This window comes from Halichoeres trimaculatus, unplaced genomic scaffold, assembly GCF_033239565.1.
Source record: "Halichoeres trimaculatus isolate MK-OKI-2021-1 unplaced genomic scaffold, fHalTri1.1 fHalTri1_scaffold_6, whole genome shotgun sequence".
In the NCBI taxonomy this organism is placed as follows: domain Eukaryota; kingdom Metazoa; phylum Chordata; class Actinopteri; order Labriformes; family Labridae; genus Halichoeres; species Halichoeres trimaculatus.
The window spans coordinates 3,539,607-3,557,332 of record NW_027437184.1 but is presented as its reverse complement, the minus strand read 5'-3'; the positions used below and the strand labels follow the sequence as shown (position 1 = coordinate 3,557,332).

At 37.2% G+C, this 17,726-nt stretch overlaps 2 protein-coding genes across 2 annotated transcripts; one reads left to right on the top strand and one right to left on the bottom strand.

Annotated features, from left to right (window-relative positions):
* Positions 1–480: 480 nt before the first annotated feature.
* On the top strand, positions 481–8,114 carry plekhb1 (pleckstrin homology domain containing B1). The gene is made up of 6 exons (XM_074672848.1): positions 481–627; positions 1,312–1,464; positions 3,107–3,209; positions 3,308–3,347; positions 3,451–3,541; positions 7,598–8,114. The coding sequence occupies exons 1-6, from the start codon at positions 591–593 to the stop codon at positions 7,729–7,731; spliced, it is 558 nt and encodes a 185-aa protein (XP_074528949.1). The 5' UTR covers positions 481–590; the 3' UTR covers positions 7,732–8,114.
* A 1,643-nt stretch (positions 8,115–9,757) lies between these two features.
* On the bottom strand, positions 9,758–17,523 carry LOC141791641 (lathosterol oxidase-like). Its single transcript, XM_074672240.1, has 5 exons — positions 17,490–17,523; positions 15,096–15,313; positions 14,644–14,776; positions 14,406–14,506; positions 9,758–12,231 (listed from the first exon to the last, which is right to left on the bottom strand). The coding sequence occupies exons 2-5, from the start codon at positions 15,303–15,305 to the stop codon at positions 11,782–11,784; spliced, it is 894 nt and encodes a 297-aa protein (XP_074528341.1). The 5' UTR covers positions 15,306–15,313; positions 17,490–17,523; the 3' UTR covers positions 9,758–11,781.
* Between the last annotated feature and the right edge of the window lie 203 nt (positions 17,524–17,726).

Genomic DNA, 17,726 nt, shown 5'->3' with positions numbered 1-17,726 from the left:
GAGCTTGGCTCTGATTTCATCACAAATAGTTTAAAGTAAAAGAGTCTAAATTAGGAAAATTATCTAAGTATAAAACCAGTTGTTTAGTCTAGGACTTTCTCTGAGCTTCAAAAGGAAATGATGTCACCAGACACCTCAAGAAGACTCTCATAACTGACCTGAAACAATCAGGCTAATCCTCATGCTGTTACTCCTGTGCCAGGATTAACATGTGAGGGTTTCTATAAATACACAAAAAGTTAACAGCACATGGATCACATGACTTCAATTAGAGGGCATGTAACGAGATTATTCAATAACATAAACATGACATAGCACATAGAAAGAGTCAGGTGAGATAAGGAGTAAAGAAAGAGCCAGAAAGACAGGGAAAGGCGAAGAGGCGTGGCTAAAGATGGTTAATCCAGAATGATCCTCTGAGTCAGTCTTAGTCCTGGGTACTTAAATCTAGCAGGACCTCACTAAGGGGACGTAAACACAGACAGGACAGAGCTGAAGAAGCTGCTGAGTAGATACTGAATAAACATTCAACTTGAAATCATCCTTTTCTTACATTTGGATTATTACCGGCACAACGGGCGCAGAGAAACATGGCGCTGCTGAGGTCTGGCTGGATTTGGAGACAGAGTGAGTACAAACAGGATCTGAATTCACTTTTAAACCTGTGAAGAGGTAAATATTTTTAGATCTGGAACATTCGCACAAATTCCTAATGAATTATTCTTTTTCATAAATGTATTGAATAAATATGCAAGCTTTAATTACTGCAATGTGAAGATTTCCAGCTTTTATATTTTATATTTCACAAGTTACTTTGATGTGCAGTTGTTAACTTCTTCAAAAAGCTCTAACTTGGTCAAAAGAAGAGATGAAGGGATGACGTCTTTAACTCTGGATACCTTTCAAATTTAATCATGAAATGATGGAAGGTGGAAAAATCATCATCTTGGTCTGATACAGCAGCTGCTTGACACTAAGCACATGTTGTGCAACATGAGCAGAAGGCCATGTGTCCACGCAGAGCAAATTTACATCATACCTCACGTCCTCGTTTAGTTTTTCAAAAAGTTTGTATCTTCAAAAACTATTATATTTCTACTTCGATTTTCTAAGAAATTTCTCTGAAGAAAATAAAAATGTTACGAAACAACCTGTCCCTCATAATCCCATTAATCATCCATGGCCATGTCTCTAAATGGCTTACCACCATCAATGGAGCTGAATCTTCCAGAAACTAAAGGAACAGTTATTATTAACCTGCTTTTAAGGACAAACCAACATGTCATGGATGGGTCTGTTTCTCTTCTCCAGCTTCTGTTCTGAAACGCTGGAAGCTGAACTGGTGTGACCTTTGGATCGACGGGAGTCTCTGCTTCTACAAATCTGAGAACAGGCGAGACCTGGAGCATCGAGTCAGTCTGAAGACATCATGTGTGGGTGTCAGTTCTGGACACGAATGTGGAGGTAAAGCAGCAAAGTTGGAGTCTTGTTGCTACGTTTCTCAGTTAAATGAAGCAAGTTTGCTCCTACAAACTTAAATATTAACAACAGTCATTCCGGAGCCACAAAGTCTATTTTATCTTCACAATAACGACAATAGAGTATTTAAAATTACAAATGTAGTTAAAATCTAGTAGGCTAAATAATTATTAACAAAAGACGTTTTTTAATGTATTTATAAAATTGTACATGTGATGTCTTCAGGTTTTTATTTATTTTTAATAAAATTTGCACAAATTAAAAAATATTGAAATGTGGAAAGTTTGCAAAAATTTGAAACAAAAAATGCAAAACAAAACAACAACAACAACAACAAAAAATAATAATTGTAACAATGAAATAAATAAATAAATGTATAAATAAATAAATAAAATGAAGCAAACTTAAATGTTAAGACTTGATCGGTAAATACATTTTATTATCAATTATTAAATTAGCAAAGTAGTTAGATACATGAATTATCAACTATGCCTGACTTATTTATCAATTTGTTCATTTATTTAGATATTTTGTATTGTTTGTTTAACAAAACTTTATTTAAAATGGAGGAGGATCTGTTTTAATTGGACTGCCTCGCCACCTTGTGGCCCGGAGTAGCACACCTTTAGCGAGGTTTGCGTTTGTTGTGGAGCAAGTTTTCTTTGTTTAAGTCAATTTTTTACCAGATACAATGTGACGAGGTGAGGTATTTATCAGTACAGTTACGTAGCGCTGTTGTTTGAAACGTGACAACAAGCAAATGTTGTAATTTCTACTGTTCGTCAGTTGCTAGCTTTAACGCTACTAGCAGCCCGATGCTACGGCGTATCTGAAGGCTAACGTGACAACAAGCTAACTGTCAGTTCGTACTGGAGTTTAGTAGCAGTCCTTATGTAGCGCTACTGACAGTCCGGTGCTGTGAGACGTGTTTGTGACGTGTAATGTTATTAAATCTTGGTTATGTCCTGCCAGTCATCTACCAATCAGAGCTAACGTAACCTCACTCTTCATTTTATTGATAGACTCCAAGTTTGAACAGACCACAGCAGAATAACTGCTGACTGTGGGTTGGAATCAACATTAGCACAGTTTAGCTCTCATGTTAGCCTTTAGCTCGCGCTCGTTCTCTCTCCTGTTTATCTTTCTCCTGCTCTTCTGTCCTTTTTCTGTCTGACAGTTAGGCTCCAGTGTCCACCATCACTATAAAATTAATCACAGAAATCGTTTCCAGCAGAGAAAAACACAAATCTCTTTTCTCTCTACTAAACTTCATCATCCAGCATTGTGTTGTCATAGAGACTGTGACGTGCCGTAAATCAATCCGGTCCTGCTCTACCTGATCATGAAGCCACAAAGTAGCATTTTGAAATAACCTATGGCGCTGATAAACTAATTTTAAAGTGTGGATTACGATCAGTTATATATCTAGAAGGGAGAGGTCTGCAGCACATGTCATAATAAATATTTCTCTTATGCCACACACTGTACAAAAGAGTGAATTTCTTTTTCTATCTCAGCAGTTCCGCAGATATTAAGATAAGGAGAAACAACATATTAACTCAGGATGTTTCACTCGTACCAAGTTACTCTAATGTTAATCATTTCTATATATGTTTTTGTGCTGTAGATGTGAATCCACCGGAGAGTCACCCCAAAGAAAACTGCATCGTAGTTCAGCTCAGAGACGGCTCCAATGTTAACCTTTGTGCAAACAGTGAGGATGAATCCATGTAAGTACTCTCCTTCCTTCTCCTCAAACCCCTCTGCTCTGCCTCTCCTAACAACCATCCACCCACTCCTCATCCTCATCCATGTTCTTTTCTTTCAGAGCGTGGAAACTGTCTCTGCTGGAGACCAAGAGAAACCCAGTGAGTGATCTGTGCTCTCTGTACGAGCTGAAACGTGACCTCTGCTCTTTCTGCTGTTCAGTGTCTCAACCTCAGAGCTTCAATCTGTGTTTTCTCCACGCAGGTTTTCACATATGACCCCTACGATGATAGCTACCAGGAAATCCCCATCAACAGATACCAAACGGTCTACATCACACCTGGAGCTGGTCCAGGTAAGAAACGCAGAAGCAAAACTGCGTCTTTGAGTTCATGAAACAGACTCAATCTGTGAGAAGTTCAGACAGATTTATGCATAGGAGGAATTTTCTGACCTGAAGCAGAAGTTAGATACTTCTATTAGAAAAAGACAGATAGGGTTTTGTTCAGGGACGATACCGATACTGGTTATCAGTTGTCAAGGAAGCTGATAACCCAAGATTTTGGGGCCGGTATTCATTTGCAGTAAAAGTGAAAAGACCGACGTCAAAATTTGGGATAATACAAACTCCAGCACTTTGTTTAGACGCCTCTAAGCTCAGCAGCATCTCTTATAAAGTCAAATAAAAACTTAAAAAATACAAAACTCCCTAAAGTTTTCTACAGTTTTCAACAAAATGTCTTTGTGTCACCAATCAGATGGTGCTGTGGGTGGGACTATGCGAGAGACAGAGTAGCGACTGTAAACAGAGGCGCGGCTGTATTGAAGCCAAAATAACACAGTCTGAAATTTAATTTCTTATTGGCTGCCAGATTAAAAAGAAATTATAATAAAATAAAAATAAAAAAATAAAAGGCAGATTCCAATATGCCTCAAAATACTAAATATCAGCCCAGCCGATAATCTGTCTATCCCTAACCTGTATGCCAGGTAAATTAGGCTGGAACCCTAATCTCAATCTTCATTAAAAAAAAAAAAAAGAAATCATTATTATTATTTATCTGATAAATTCATAAATGATAGTCTACAATGTTTGTTTCAACGAGGAGAAAGTTTCTCGGTTAAACTCTCATTTCTCACCTCAGAACTTTTGTTCTTCAGCAGAATAAACAAACTCATTACATCAATTTGCAGACTGTCACACCTCTGCAGGTGGTGTGTGCATGCATACATTAATCAAACGCAATCAACACACAAAGACATAGCATAACCCAAACAATGTGAACAACACCACCTCCCATACATGCAGGAAACTCACCTGTCACCTGCAGAGCCTGTACCTGCCTCCTCCTCCTGCTCTGTGCTGTCGATGGTTTAAAACAAACATAATTCACTGGAATCAAAGTTTTAAGATTGATTAGCATGTTTCTTCGTGCTATGATCTCGCTTTCCACCTCCACACATTAATTTTCCCAATCCACGTTCACCTCCACTCACCTGCTGAGCGTCTGCCTAATTTAGATGGGGAGCGTTCCATTTCGCTCGCTTAGCTGCACGCTGGGCGGTGTGTCAAATCTATGAATGAGTGCCTATGATGAGTACTAAGAAGAGAAGTCTGAGTCTAATAAACCATACCGTTTTCTAAAAGTGTAAGAAAAGAAGATAAAATCACTAAATAAATAAATCAAAATAAGAAAAGCAATGTTAGGAAAATTTCTGTCCATTAGAAACAGGATAGTGCACAAGGCTTTTAAATAATAAAAGAAGAATTTAACCTTAATGATGCTACAAGTATCACATATTCAAATATTCAAGCGATAAGGGACTCAATGAAATAACGACCATCAGGGGGCGACATCTCATGTTTCTGGAGTTTAGATTCCATACAAAAACAAATAGAAAACTTTATTTTCAATCATCAACAGCTTTAAAGTGTTGTCCAATAAAGTTTAATATTACATTTTTACAAAACAGTGCAATTAATTGTAACACAGGGTACAAATTTGGAAGTGCAAAATTTGTACCCTCGTTGCTTCTGGGAAACATCCCCATTTTTGGCCTTTTACAATCACACTATGCATCCCAGTTGTTATTAAATGCTTTAAGAAAAAGAAAAAAGAAAAGACCTTAAGGAACCAATAGCAGAGTTTGAATTTGTCATGTGACCCCCTGGAGGTCAGACAGAATCCCTTTTTGCAAACGTTCTTGCAAGGACCAACTCAAGCAATTCTCTCCTCGAAACTGTCCAATAACTTTTTTACCGAGCCTTTCTAAGTCTAGCAAAAATATATTCATATTAATGGAGAATTGAAGCTTAATTTCTAGTGGTTTAATTAGCTTGATTTGCTCATTAATTTAAGGAAACATGTAAAAATGCAAATGTTGCCCTGAGGCACCGTACCGTTACAGATTCACCATGAAAACATGTTGATAAACTGTCTTTGGGTTTACAGACTGTTCAAAAACAAACTGGTCATTAAGTTTTTGTTGGACTTCTCCAGTTTTCACCTTAATAAATCTGATGTAAGTTTAAGTTAAGTTCAGACTTATTCTGTAGGCTCTGGTCTACTCGAGTTAACTTTCTGAGGCTTCTTTACAGAGCTCAGGCTCATATCCTCCACACATTTTTTCCCACAATGAACAGTCTCCTGAAAGCCTCAGAAGTGAAGTCTTTTGTTAAATAGTTCATGTAAAGTTGGATAAAATATGTCAAGACTATTTGACCCATTCATTTCAATGGGGCATCCCTAAATGTTGTTTTCAGGCAACATTCAGATATGAAATCTTATTAAAAGTTTTTTTTTTTAGTTTTTACTAGGGCTGTCATTTTAACGCGTTAATTAGATTTATTAATTACACCGCAAATTAACGCATTATAAAAATTAATGCAGATTAATCTGGATCCCAATCCCACGGAGCGTTCAAAGACGCACTTATTTTCAAATGTCTGGCATTTACAAACCGTGTGTCCTACTTGGAAAAAGTGGTGTTCTCGTCAGATTTTCAAATTTCCGACGTTCCCTGAATGTATCACACTTGATGTCAGCAACATGCTTTAAACTGGGGGGAAAGCGAGAGACTGCTGTCCACATCTTGTTTATTCACACGTCCTTTTTGAAAATCTTCAGAAAATCAACCGTTTGCTCTAGCTCAATTCTGTAAAAAACAGACAATTTTACACTCTTTACTGCTTTAAATAAGCTCTGAATTATTTATATATGTCCTGTTATTAAATCTAAAGAATTCTTTGAAAATTTCCTTCCATCTTCCTGGTGTCATCTTTCAGCTTGGGGCTGCTCTGCACCAATGAGCAACAGTTTGTGTGTTCAGAGCATGTTAAACTGAAAATACTTCACTTTTCTTTGATCCAAGACTTGAAAAAAGTGTTTTGTACATAGTTCCTCACAGTTTTTAGCCTTTATCCCTGGTTCTCCTGACCTCATAGAAGTATAGAAGTTCATATTGCAGTGAAAATTGAGTCAACATCGAGTAAAAATGTGACAGAAGCAAAAACTGTCCTAAAAATCAAATCAGCTTATCTTAGATGCAGGACTGTGTAGATTTTCTAAAGATAGAACCATAAAACTTTTTTAATATGTTCCTTATGCCTCAGGGTACCTAAAAATGTGTTGTATATATTTCCACCTTATTTTTTAAAATGTTTTTTAGTGTCTTTTAATGTAATTTTTATGTCCTGGAATTCAAATTCTTTATTTTGGGACCTTAAGCAGATATGAGATTAAAATGCGATTAATTAGATTGATTAATTACAAATCCTGTAATTAATTAGATTAATTTTTTTAATCGCCTGACAGCACAAGTTTTTACAGTCTTTATGTCATGCATTATAAACTGTCAAGGCCATCAAGTATTATCCATGTGTTTTGAAAAAAAAAAGTGTGTTGAAATATAAATAAATAACTCTTTTTTTCATTATTGACCGTTGTGGCACAGTTTTGCTGTAAGGCAACAAATTCTCAAAAAGTGCCTTAAACTTTTTTTTTTTTTTTTTTTTTTTTTAATTTATTTAGATTATGTTTATTTGATCTAATTGAAGACAAAAGAACATCCTTTTTTTCTGACTGGCATCACTATGCATACCACAGAAGGTTAAACGTGGTAAAGGGAGTGGTGAGCAGGATTTAATTTTCAACCACAGATGACCTTTTCCCTCCGATGTGAAAGTCTGAACTGCCCAATCAGGGGCAGCACCTCATTCAGAGGTCACACACCCACAGAGACCCCCACACTCTGAGAGAAGGGGACAGAGCTGCACAAAACAGGGACAGTTTAAGACCCATACCTTTTCTTTTTTAGTCTCGTGTCAGACACATCAGTATTTGGTAGTTTGTTTCCTCTGCTATCATGATTCCCCACACATAGATGTTGACCATCCTGTGTTTCCTCTCAGGAACCCATCAGGTGATCGTTCAGAGGGACCCGTTCGATGGCGTGATGGAGAACCTCGCGCTGGGATTACTGGCCGGCGTAGCGGCAGGGACAGCCATGAGGTCCTTCCTGTGGATGCCCTTCTTCTTCTGCTGAGATTATCTTCATCACGAACACGATGACACCGCACACAGCCCGTCTCTCCACATGGACCGGATGTTCTGGGACGTCTGCGTGTGTAGGAAGCCTTGTCTCTAGATCTACCTCTAGATGTCAGCGCTTTGAAACTCTGTTTGCTGCTGTTGTGTTTCAGTTTCTTTGTGATATGAGACTGAAGAAGCTGAAAGTTATGCTCTGTGATTTAATTTTTGATTGTATATATAAAACACTTCCTGTAAGAATGTTTTGTCTGATGCCTGAATTTTACACTTTCTAAGCTTTGCTGAAGTGTAGTTTTTAAGCTGCGTATCTTGTACATAAGCTAAGGCAGCAAAAAATGCGTAGTTTTTCAGATTATTTTGTGCATATAAAAATAAACTATAAAGCTAGTTTCAAACATTTGCTGAGTTTTTGATTGTATTATTAAGTCTGTACAAAGATGGAGCCATGCACACAAAATTCATTGGTCGTCTATTCCAAAGTTTTCGCTCTACTTTTTAAAGTTTCTGGATCAAACTTGGGTGAATCTCTTTCACAAAGGCTTTGCAATGCAGATAAGTTTAAATAAATTGGTTGTAAGTCAACCTTGACCACGGATTATTGTTTTAATTTTTATCAAGGGAGATAAAAAAAAAGTTTAAGAACTCCGTGATTGAATCAGTTTTTCACCAAGGATCTCTTTAACCTTGAGTTATGTTTGGTTTGGTCGAAACTCAAGAGTCAACTCATATAAATACATTTTTTCACACATAAAAACCCAGACCAAAGGGATATTTCAAAGAGATAGAAACATCATTTTTAATCTTTAATGTTTTCCAAAGTGTCTGTCAGCACACTGAAAGTGAAGGTGTTGTTTTCTTCTCATAAAGCAAACACTTGAAGAGACAGAAAAAACAACATGAACCGTGTAATTAAAACATAACTAAAGAATGTTATCTTCCTCTTTCTGCGTCCACGTTCATCCACAGCAGAGCCTTGTTTACTCGATAAGAAACTAAAGAAAGCTGAAGTTAATGGAATTAACTCGAGCGTAGCCTGATCACTGATTGTTCACTGCAAAACAACGCAGTGCAATTATGATCTGGATGTAGAAAAGTAGTAGTGTCCCAAAAAGGGCTTTCTGAATTGATTCATTACAAAAAATAAAGTCTCTTCTTTCATTTCTGGTGGAAAAAGCAGATTATTTATCCACAACAGTCACAAAATTAGGTCCTTTGCACAAATGAGGAGCCGTGTTTTTCTGGGCTACAATCCTCACACTCAACCCTCAAACTTCCTGTTTATCATCAAAAAAAGAAAAATACCAAATTTGTTTTTATCATATTTTATTTTTTCTTTTCAGGGTCATTTTTTGGACTTTTGTTTCTTGGGGTGGGCGAAAAAACGATGTATTGGTATTTTTTGTTCAATTTTTTTTTTTTTTCAAATTTAAATCTTTCATTTTATTCTTTGTTTATAAGCCAGGCTGGAAAAAAAGTTGAGATGTCAGATCCTCTGAATAAATCCTAAAAACTGGCTCTCATGTAGGGATGGGTACCTTTCACATTTGAAATGACATGGTACCAATGCCTTGGACCTGGCCACTTCTGTTAATGTGGTAAAAAAAAAAAATCATTTTTTTTAATAATAAAAAATATGTTTTTTCAAATTAACATATTTATTCTCTATTATTTAACCTTGAAATGCTGTGTTTATGTCCAGTATGGAAAATCACCTACTCTTCCACTCTCTCACAGTCACAAGGATGTGTTCAGGTACCAAAACATGGTACCTTTTGGTTTTATCTGAATTGGTACCCTGTACTTTTAACAGAATTCGGTCAGTACCTTAAAAATTTCCTAATTGGGTATCCATCCCTACTCACATGTGATGTGTACTTTTTGGGGAAATATAGCTCCTGATACAGTCTGTATCCAATCATCATCATCCTCATTCAACTATTTCACTTAGTCTGGTGTTAAAAAAGCAAAGTGAAAATCAGAAATATTGTAGAATTACGATTTCAATTAAAACAGAACCCAAAAATCATAACAGAATCGAATCTGGAGACGCGCATATCGTCCCAGCCCTAATAGTCAGAGGACAGGACTGTAGGAAGAGCAGGAAACTGGTAGAGAAAGGGGGGAATGACTCACAGTGAAGGGTCACAAGACCAAACCCCCTTTACACGGGGGAAAAAACCTAACAACAGGCGGTCCTTTAGTTACGAATGAGTTCTGTTCCTTTGACGCGTTGTCACCAATAATTCTGGGTAAGTCTGATTTTTGACCCTAAATACACTCTAAATAACTATCCAAATATATGTCTTATACTTCATATTCATGGGGAAAAAGAACTAACAATCAAAATAGACATTTTAATAAAAAAAAATTAATGGATTCGTCCCCTTCATCATCTGCTTCTCCAATTCAATCAGTTCCTTGATGATAGCTCTTCTCCATGAATGATGCTAATGACTGTGTAGCACTGTGTAGCTGAGTATTCATATTCACACTGCGATAAAAACTAGTTTGCATGGTAGGAGCTTATGAACGGAGCAGCTTCGAAACCTTCTCTATTTTCTTACATACATATATTTATTGGCGATAAAAAGTCGAAACAACTTAAGTCGAGGACCTCCTGTACTGGGCCAAACTAATCTCTTTTATAACTTTCAGACTCTCTTCAACTCTAGATCCTCTTTTCATGACTTTTTCTTCCGCTGCTACTCTGAATTTCCTGGTGACATTTTTTTTCCCTCTAATTTGCATCAAAAGGCACAAAAATATGTTGGAGAAAAAGAACTGAGCATCTACTACAACAATCACATTCATTTTAAACCTAACTGAAGGAGTAAATCTCTATTTTTCCCTTTTAAAAATAGAGGTGTTAAATTGTTTTTTTAAAAACTCAGTCTGAATTCAAAGTGACAAATTAATTTTACCCCAAATTAACATGAGATGTGCAGCATTTCCTGAGGTCAACCGTGAATACATGCTTCTGTTACCATGAGCAGTTCACCATCAGTTTAACCTAAACCGAGGTGGGCGTGCCTTCATATAAAAAACTGTTTTTTAAACCAAAAACATTCTTTACTTTTGTTTTAAAGCAGTGATAAAGATCTGATTCCAGGTAAATTTTAGTGACATAATAATATTCTTAGAAATAACTTTTTGTTCTGGCAGCACCAGAGTCGTAGTCCGAGCAGGAAAAGTCTTAAATAGGAACCAACCTGTCCAGAAATAGGATAACTGTAGTAGTAGAGGCCTTAAGCTGAAACAAACCTTTTTTGGGGCGTTTTATCATAATGTAACTGGATATCATATACTTGGTATCGACTGTTACACAAGTTTAAGGAACTGGATCTGTATCAAAATAGGGAAAATTACTTGTGAATATGTTTAAATTTAGTGTTACTGCCCTCCACAGTGACTGTCAGTCTCAAGAGAGACATTCCCAGGTTCCACAGGGGTGTAAAACTCCAAAAGAAATTAAAAAATCTGATAAAAGTAAAGTAGAAAGGTGGAAAAAAAAGGTCTTATCTTTTCTTAAGGATATTAAACAGTGCATCACACACTGTTGGGTATTATCAAGATGAAACTTTTGTAACAGACTGGGTGTAAACTCAAGATGTAAATAAATCAACAAACAGAATGTCTGGCTGTCTGTCTCACTCACACACAGGCTGCTCAGGTAGAAAGTAAAGAAACTCCAATGGGTCTGTGAGGTGTTTTGGGGGAAGAGGTTTGTGATTTCATTAACCTGGTAACAAGGGTCAAACAGAGGCGCTACAAACAGCCCCAAAAAGGCTGGTTTTACTCTCGTACTAATGGTGAGAGCGAAGAAATCATAATTATTTCGATGTAATCTCTGCAAAGATAACCCAAATGTCAGTCTGCTCCCTGTGCCTGCCTAATGCCGTGGGAAATGTTAATCCTGTGGCTTCAAAGGATGTCACACACAGGACAACCATCTTCTCATCTCAAAGCAGCTCATTTAGCAAGAAATGAAATGATGCCATTTTGTTTCCCAGCTGGAGATTTGTGAATTGTCTCTGTGATCCCTAAACTACTCCTCCTTACAGGTTACTCCTCTCTTGGTGTGTCCGTTCACCTTCCCGTTTCCTCCTAACTTCCCTTCTTCTTGAAGCTTACGGATCAGGTCGTGGGGGCCCTTCCCCAGCAGAGCAGAGGGGTACCTGTAGGAGCCCCCCAGGCGGTCCCACAGGGTGAAGTACTGTCCGTAGTTGTAGTCGAAGAAGAGGTGGTGGTCGGTGTGGTGGGCGGAGCCGTTGATGACGCTCTCCAGACTGTTGGGGACGCGGTAGTCGCCATCGTGGATGGAGATGGTCCAGATGTTGACAAAGATGTAGAGGGCCAGGTAGAGCACCTTGTGGAGGGGGAAGAGGAACGGGTAGATGTGGTACGGGAGTCCCTGGAGGAAGCCGTCGACTGGGTGGAAAGCGTGGCTGGCGAAGGGGGTGGGGATCTTCCAGACGTGGTGGGGTTTGTGGAAATACTGGAGAAGATGGGAGGAGACGGTTACTTTATTCATCCATACCAGGGATGGAACGGTTTCGGTTCGGTTCATGTTTTTCTTTTCTCTTTAGTTTACTACTCAGTTTGAAGTGAGCATGTAGCTCTGATCATACACTGCAAAAAACTGAAACTTTGTCTTATTTTTAGTAGAAAATGTCTTTTTAGACTTAATATGAGCCACATTCACCTGACCAGTCCAGAAAAATGTCTTATTTCAAGTTATTTTAAGACAAAATGAGGTCTGAATTGATGTAACAAGTTAAAAAAAATCTGCCAATGGAACAAGAGAAAAGTTACTTGTATCAAGACATTATTCTAGTTTCAAGCAAAATTTCAAGCAAATTTTTGTTGTTTTACAGTAGATTTTTTTATACTTGTTAAAAGCAATTCAGACCTTTTTTATTTTAATAACTTGAATCAAGGAATTTTTCTAAACTGATCAATTGAATGTGGCTCAAATCAATACCATAACACACTTTTTACTTAAAATAAGACAAAAACACTTGATGAGATTCCAGTTTTTTGTTTGTGTTTTTTTTTCTTTATTTTCATTTCTGATCTCCTCAGTACATATGTGCCCGGTCGTAACCTGAGGCCCTCAGCCGAAGCTCTGCTCGCCTCTTTTAAAGACACATTTTTATTGATGTGCTTTTACTGGAGATTCTAGTTAAGGGTGTTTTAATCGTTGAAATGCTGCATGTATTTTATTTTATTTGAGCTTTGACTTCTTTCTTTCACAGTACATGGGCAGGATCTTAAATTCTTATCTTTTGTAGTTTTAATTTGTTTGAATTGTTTTTGTTTTTATTTATTTTTTTGATGTCTTCCTTTCCTTTATTTGGTGGTGGTTTTTAGCTTTATATGCTATCATTTATTTAGTTCCTCACATTTCTCTTTTTTGGAGAAATGCTTGATGGACAAGCTGTCAGCATCAATTTTCTTATGGACCTTTTTGCACTTTCTATACACTTTCTTTCTTTTGTTTTCTTGATTGTTGCTGTGACTTCAATTTCATTGTACTTGTTACAATGACAATAACGTTCTATTCTATTCTATTCTGTTCTATTCATTTTGTACAGAACTTTGTAACATTCCTTTTGAAAAGTGCTATGTAAATAAAGTTTATTATTGTCATTATAGTTAATTTACTCGGTTTACTACAGTTTGAAGCAAGAAGGTAGCTCCAATCATACACAGGCGCACCTTGAGGTAAAGGAGAACAGCTGGACACTTTGTGGGGAAGTGTGTGTGTTGTTTACATGTCGAGCAGAGAAGACAGAGTCAAAGGGTGTACCTGTGGCGTTGTGGCATTTTTAGATTCAGTGTGAGCTCCGATGACCACGGTAAGAAAGAGAAGGATAAAACCACGACTGAGTGTTGCCAACTTAGAGACTTTGTCACTACTTTAAATGACTTTCAGACCTTCTGGTGACTTTTTTTTAAAAGACGAAAAATTTGTGCAACTTTTCTGGAGTTTGGAGAATCTGAGGTTAAAGCGTGTTTTGATAGCCTGAATGGTCAGCGTGTGCTTTGTGAGCCCCTCCCCTATCCAAAAAGATGAATTCAGGCAAGTGTGTGTCTCATTATGGTCACTTCTGCTGGTCCCCAGCCCAGATTAAGGAGGAGGGTTGATATTTAGACATAAAAACAAGAATGGACAGAAGAAAGTTAATTTGTAATGTAAACATATTTATGATGTTGTGTTTTACCTGCTTTCTGTCTCTCCGACATTATTTCTCTCTCCTACAGAGTTCATGACTATTTCATGCTAATGGATTATTCTGCAGATTAGACAGCAGCATCATTTAGTGGCTTTTAGTGACTTCAGGGACAGCCAATAGTGGCTTTCCTTACTGAGGTGTTGGCATGTTGAAACTGTCAATGTTTCACTCAGCTTTAATGATGTTTGAATGGGAAACAGCCTCATTCTTTCAGCTTTTTTATGACTATAAATGACAGAATTGATTACAATGATTTGTTAATGGTGGATTATTAGGCTGTATGGTAATCTGGGCTGTTAAAAACAACAACAGTGTACACTGAACTGAACCGAACCGTGGTTTTTGTGAACGTGCAAGTTTTCAAAATCTTTGAATCGTTATTCAGTATTTTTCACTGAACTATGAAATCAAACCATGCTTCAGCCTTCCTGACCTTATAGATGAGCTTATGATGTAAAAAGCGGTGGATCCAGTAGATACACATGTCGGTGAAAAACAGGAAGGAGATCATACTCAGGAGGAGCCCGGGCCAACCTGAAAGCACAAAAAAAAAAACAGTCATCCTCACCTGGAACTGTGTGTGCTCGGGGCTTTTTAGCCTGAAGACAAATCCACAGAAACAAGGAGACAACAAAACAACTCAAAGCAGGTTTGTTCAGTCTGCAGCTCACCCAGAGGAGAGTCGCTGACGTTGTCGTACAGTTTGCTGTACCCTCGCACCTCGGCGAAGAACAGAGCCACAGTGGGGATGCTGATCCAGGGGAGAGAGGTCATCGCATATTTGATTTCTCTCTGGACTTGATTCTGGGTGCACAGAGAGGGAAATAAAATTTAAAATTAATAAAATAAAAAAGGCACACAATTTGGCAGCTGTCCGCAATTTTCTTCAGAACACGTTTCGATTATTTGCGATGTAAGAGTGTCTTTGTTGCTGCTACTTTATGTGTTAGCTCTATAATTTTCACTCTAGTATTACAGCAGGAGTCAGTATTTATTGCATAACCAGAGTCCATTTTACTCAGCAGGTTGTAAATGCAAAGTTCAATTGATTACTCAGAGCTTGGCAGCGCTAACGCTCACTTTATTACAACACGGATCGTAAAATACGACACAGGCTTTATACCTCTAAGAAGTGTGGGTGTTTCATGAGCTTGTGGTCAAAGATGAAGAAATAAGCGATGGCTCCCAGGCCCAGGTAGAGGACTGCAGCCCCGAGGTTTGTCAGCACCAAGAGGCTAATGATCTGCCGCAGGGCACCGTCCTCTGACCACGACGCAGGGTACACATACGGAGTGAGGACGTAGTGATCAGCAACGTCCAGCACAAGATCCATGATTGAATCTGTGAAGACAGAGAAATAGTTATAAACATCACTCAGAGCCTTGAAAAGAAGGAAAAAAAACCCACAGTACTACATTTCCCAGAGGCTGTGCTGCCAGAAGTTATTTCAAATGTCACCTGCTATTAGTGTTTATTTTACAGTTTAAAATGTACTCCTCCAGGTAACAAGGAAAATGATTTTTTATGTCATGTTAAGAATAAACTGAGGTTTTCAGGGCTGATATTGTATAAAATGTGAGCCTTAAATATGTTTACCCATGCAAACTCCAAAAAAAATAAATAAATCAGAGAAAAGGACAGATCTTGCATCACTGCTAATAGGGCTGATGAATTAATAAACCTGAAACCGACATCACAATGTAATAGAATTAGGGATGCACCGATGTAAAAATTTTGGCTGATACCGATAGCCAATTTTCATATTGCTGTTATGGCCTATAACCGATATTTACCAATATCAATATTGGTGTTGAGGCGCAATCGTGAGCAAAGACGACGGAGATCATGGAGAGGATCAAAGGATGGAGCGTCCAAGATTAACGTAATCAAAAAAGTATGTTTTGTCTGTTTTTTACAGCTAATGAGTAAATATCTGCCCACTTTTACACAAATCGGCTGATTCCGATGTTGATACCAATCTGTTGTGCATCCCGAAATAGAATGCAATTTTCAGATCACAACTACCCCAGTTTAGAAAAAAAAAAAAGTTTCATATACACAGACCTAGAGGGGATATGCTAACTTGTACTTGTCCTTCCTTAAAACCAGCAAAAGTCAATGTGCTGTTTTTTTCTGGGAAAAAGAACCCTGTGAGCTACAGAGATCCATACATACATACTAATGGAAGTCAGTAAAATTTCACTGTTTCTTTTTTAATTTAAAAGTGCAGGACAAAAATGTTCATATGTTGAAAGTATCCTTTGTTGTGTTGATTATACAATAGAATGACTTACTGCTTGTGTTTAGTGAATAATGCAGAAGATAAATCCCCCCCCCAAAAAATAAATAAATAAATAAATAAATAAATAAATAAATAAATAAATAAAATAAAATAAAATAGAAAATAAAATAAAATACATAAATAAATAAATGAATAAAATAAAAATAAAATAAAATAAAAATAAAATAAAATAAATCAATAATTAAATGAAATAAATACAAAATAAATTGCATGCTGAATCGCAATATTGGTCCAAAAATATCGCAAATAGATTATTTTCCAGATCGTTCAGCCCTACTGCTGATCTTTTCCGGCTGATGTAGTGTTACCAAAGACTCAATCGATTGGCCCGGTTGTCTACAGATACTGAGAAACAGTGTTTGGAAATAACCAGTTTTGCTGCAGATTATCTCATTTCAAATCACAGATTATGTAGAGGAAAATATATCAATGTGGGATTCTTAAAATCACTTTTTAAGCAGCTTTCTTTGACTGCTAACTACAAAACTTTAACAGCATGCTGCAATAACGTGTATATGTCAAGTAAATAAACCTAAACAGAAAAGTATAAAACTTATTAACCTAACCTACATTTTCTTCCCCCTGTTTAATAGATTAAACTCTTTGAATCCCTTTTTATGTTTTGTAATCGGATATTTATTAACTCAAAGGGGATCTGACTATTAAGTGTGCCAGGCAGTTTTATTATTGAATGCTACATTTGTCAACTATTTTACCAAGAATCCTTCCACTAAAATGTAAACACTCATATATACAATTCTGTTGCTCACTTTTAAAACTGTAAAACAACATTTATCTTATGCTAAAGCTGTGACACACCTAAAACAACTGCTGACTAGTTTTGTACTAATCACTCTTTACAATGTGAATAAACCCTGACTCCAGTGATTTGTTACGTATTTCACATCTGCTTTTACAAAGTAAATCCCAGATTAGCTGTTAAATGACTTGAATTCATCCTATTAATATTGAAAAACATGAAAAACACACACCTGATGAGTAATTATGTTCCTATAAATGAGAGGTGAACCAGATGTTATATTTATGTAACTTCCTCACCGACCGTTGGGCACTAAAAGTTCACGAAAACGTCACTTTTATTGCTGCACTAAAATTGCAGAATGCTTCCTCGTATATTCACACTTTCATATAAGTAAATAGTAATGTCACAACTTTAAAATATAGTTAAATTTCTCATATTAAACAGCACTGTACCTGTCTGCTGCCTGCTCTCTGCTCCAACAGTGAAGGGGTGTGTACAAAGATAAAGCTAAGCTAGCGACCAATCATGGCTAGCTCCCGGGTTAAATCACAGGGACGGCAACCAATGAGCGTGGAGATTCTCATCACGGCAGGTCTGTTGTGATCTCTGATTGGCTGATGGGGGTATCTGATCATGGTGGTACAGGAACAACGCTACGGACACCCATAACAGGCGGAACACAACACAAC

Bases quoted from the DNA above. Each gene is read 5' to 3' on its own strand.
- plekhb1 (XM_074672848.1), top strand. From the start codon at position 591: ATGGCGCTGCTGAGGTCTGGCTGGATTTGGAGACAGA. The intron at 1,465-3,106 runs GTAAAGCAGCAA...TTTGTGCTGTAG, and splicing joins TTCTGGACACGAATGTGGAG to ATGTGAATCCACCGGAGAGT. The intron at 3,348-3,450 runs GTGAGTGATCTG...TTCTCCACGCAG, and splicing joins TGGAGACCAAGAGAAACCCA to GTTTTCACATATGACCCCTA.
- LOC141791641 (XM_074672240.1), bottom strand. From the start codon at position 15,305: ATGGATCTTGTGCTGGACGTTGCTGATCACTACGTCCTCACTCCGTAT. The intron at 14,777-15,095 runs GTATAAAGCCTG...CTGTGCACCCAG, and splicing joins AACACCCACACTTCTTAGAG to AATCAAGTCCAGAGAGAAAT. The intron at 14,507-14,643 runs GTGAGCTGCAGA...TTGTGCTTTCAG, and splicing joins CGTCAGCGACTCTCCTCTGG to GTTGGCCCGGGCTCCTCCTG.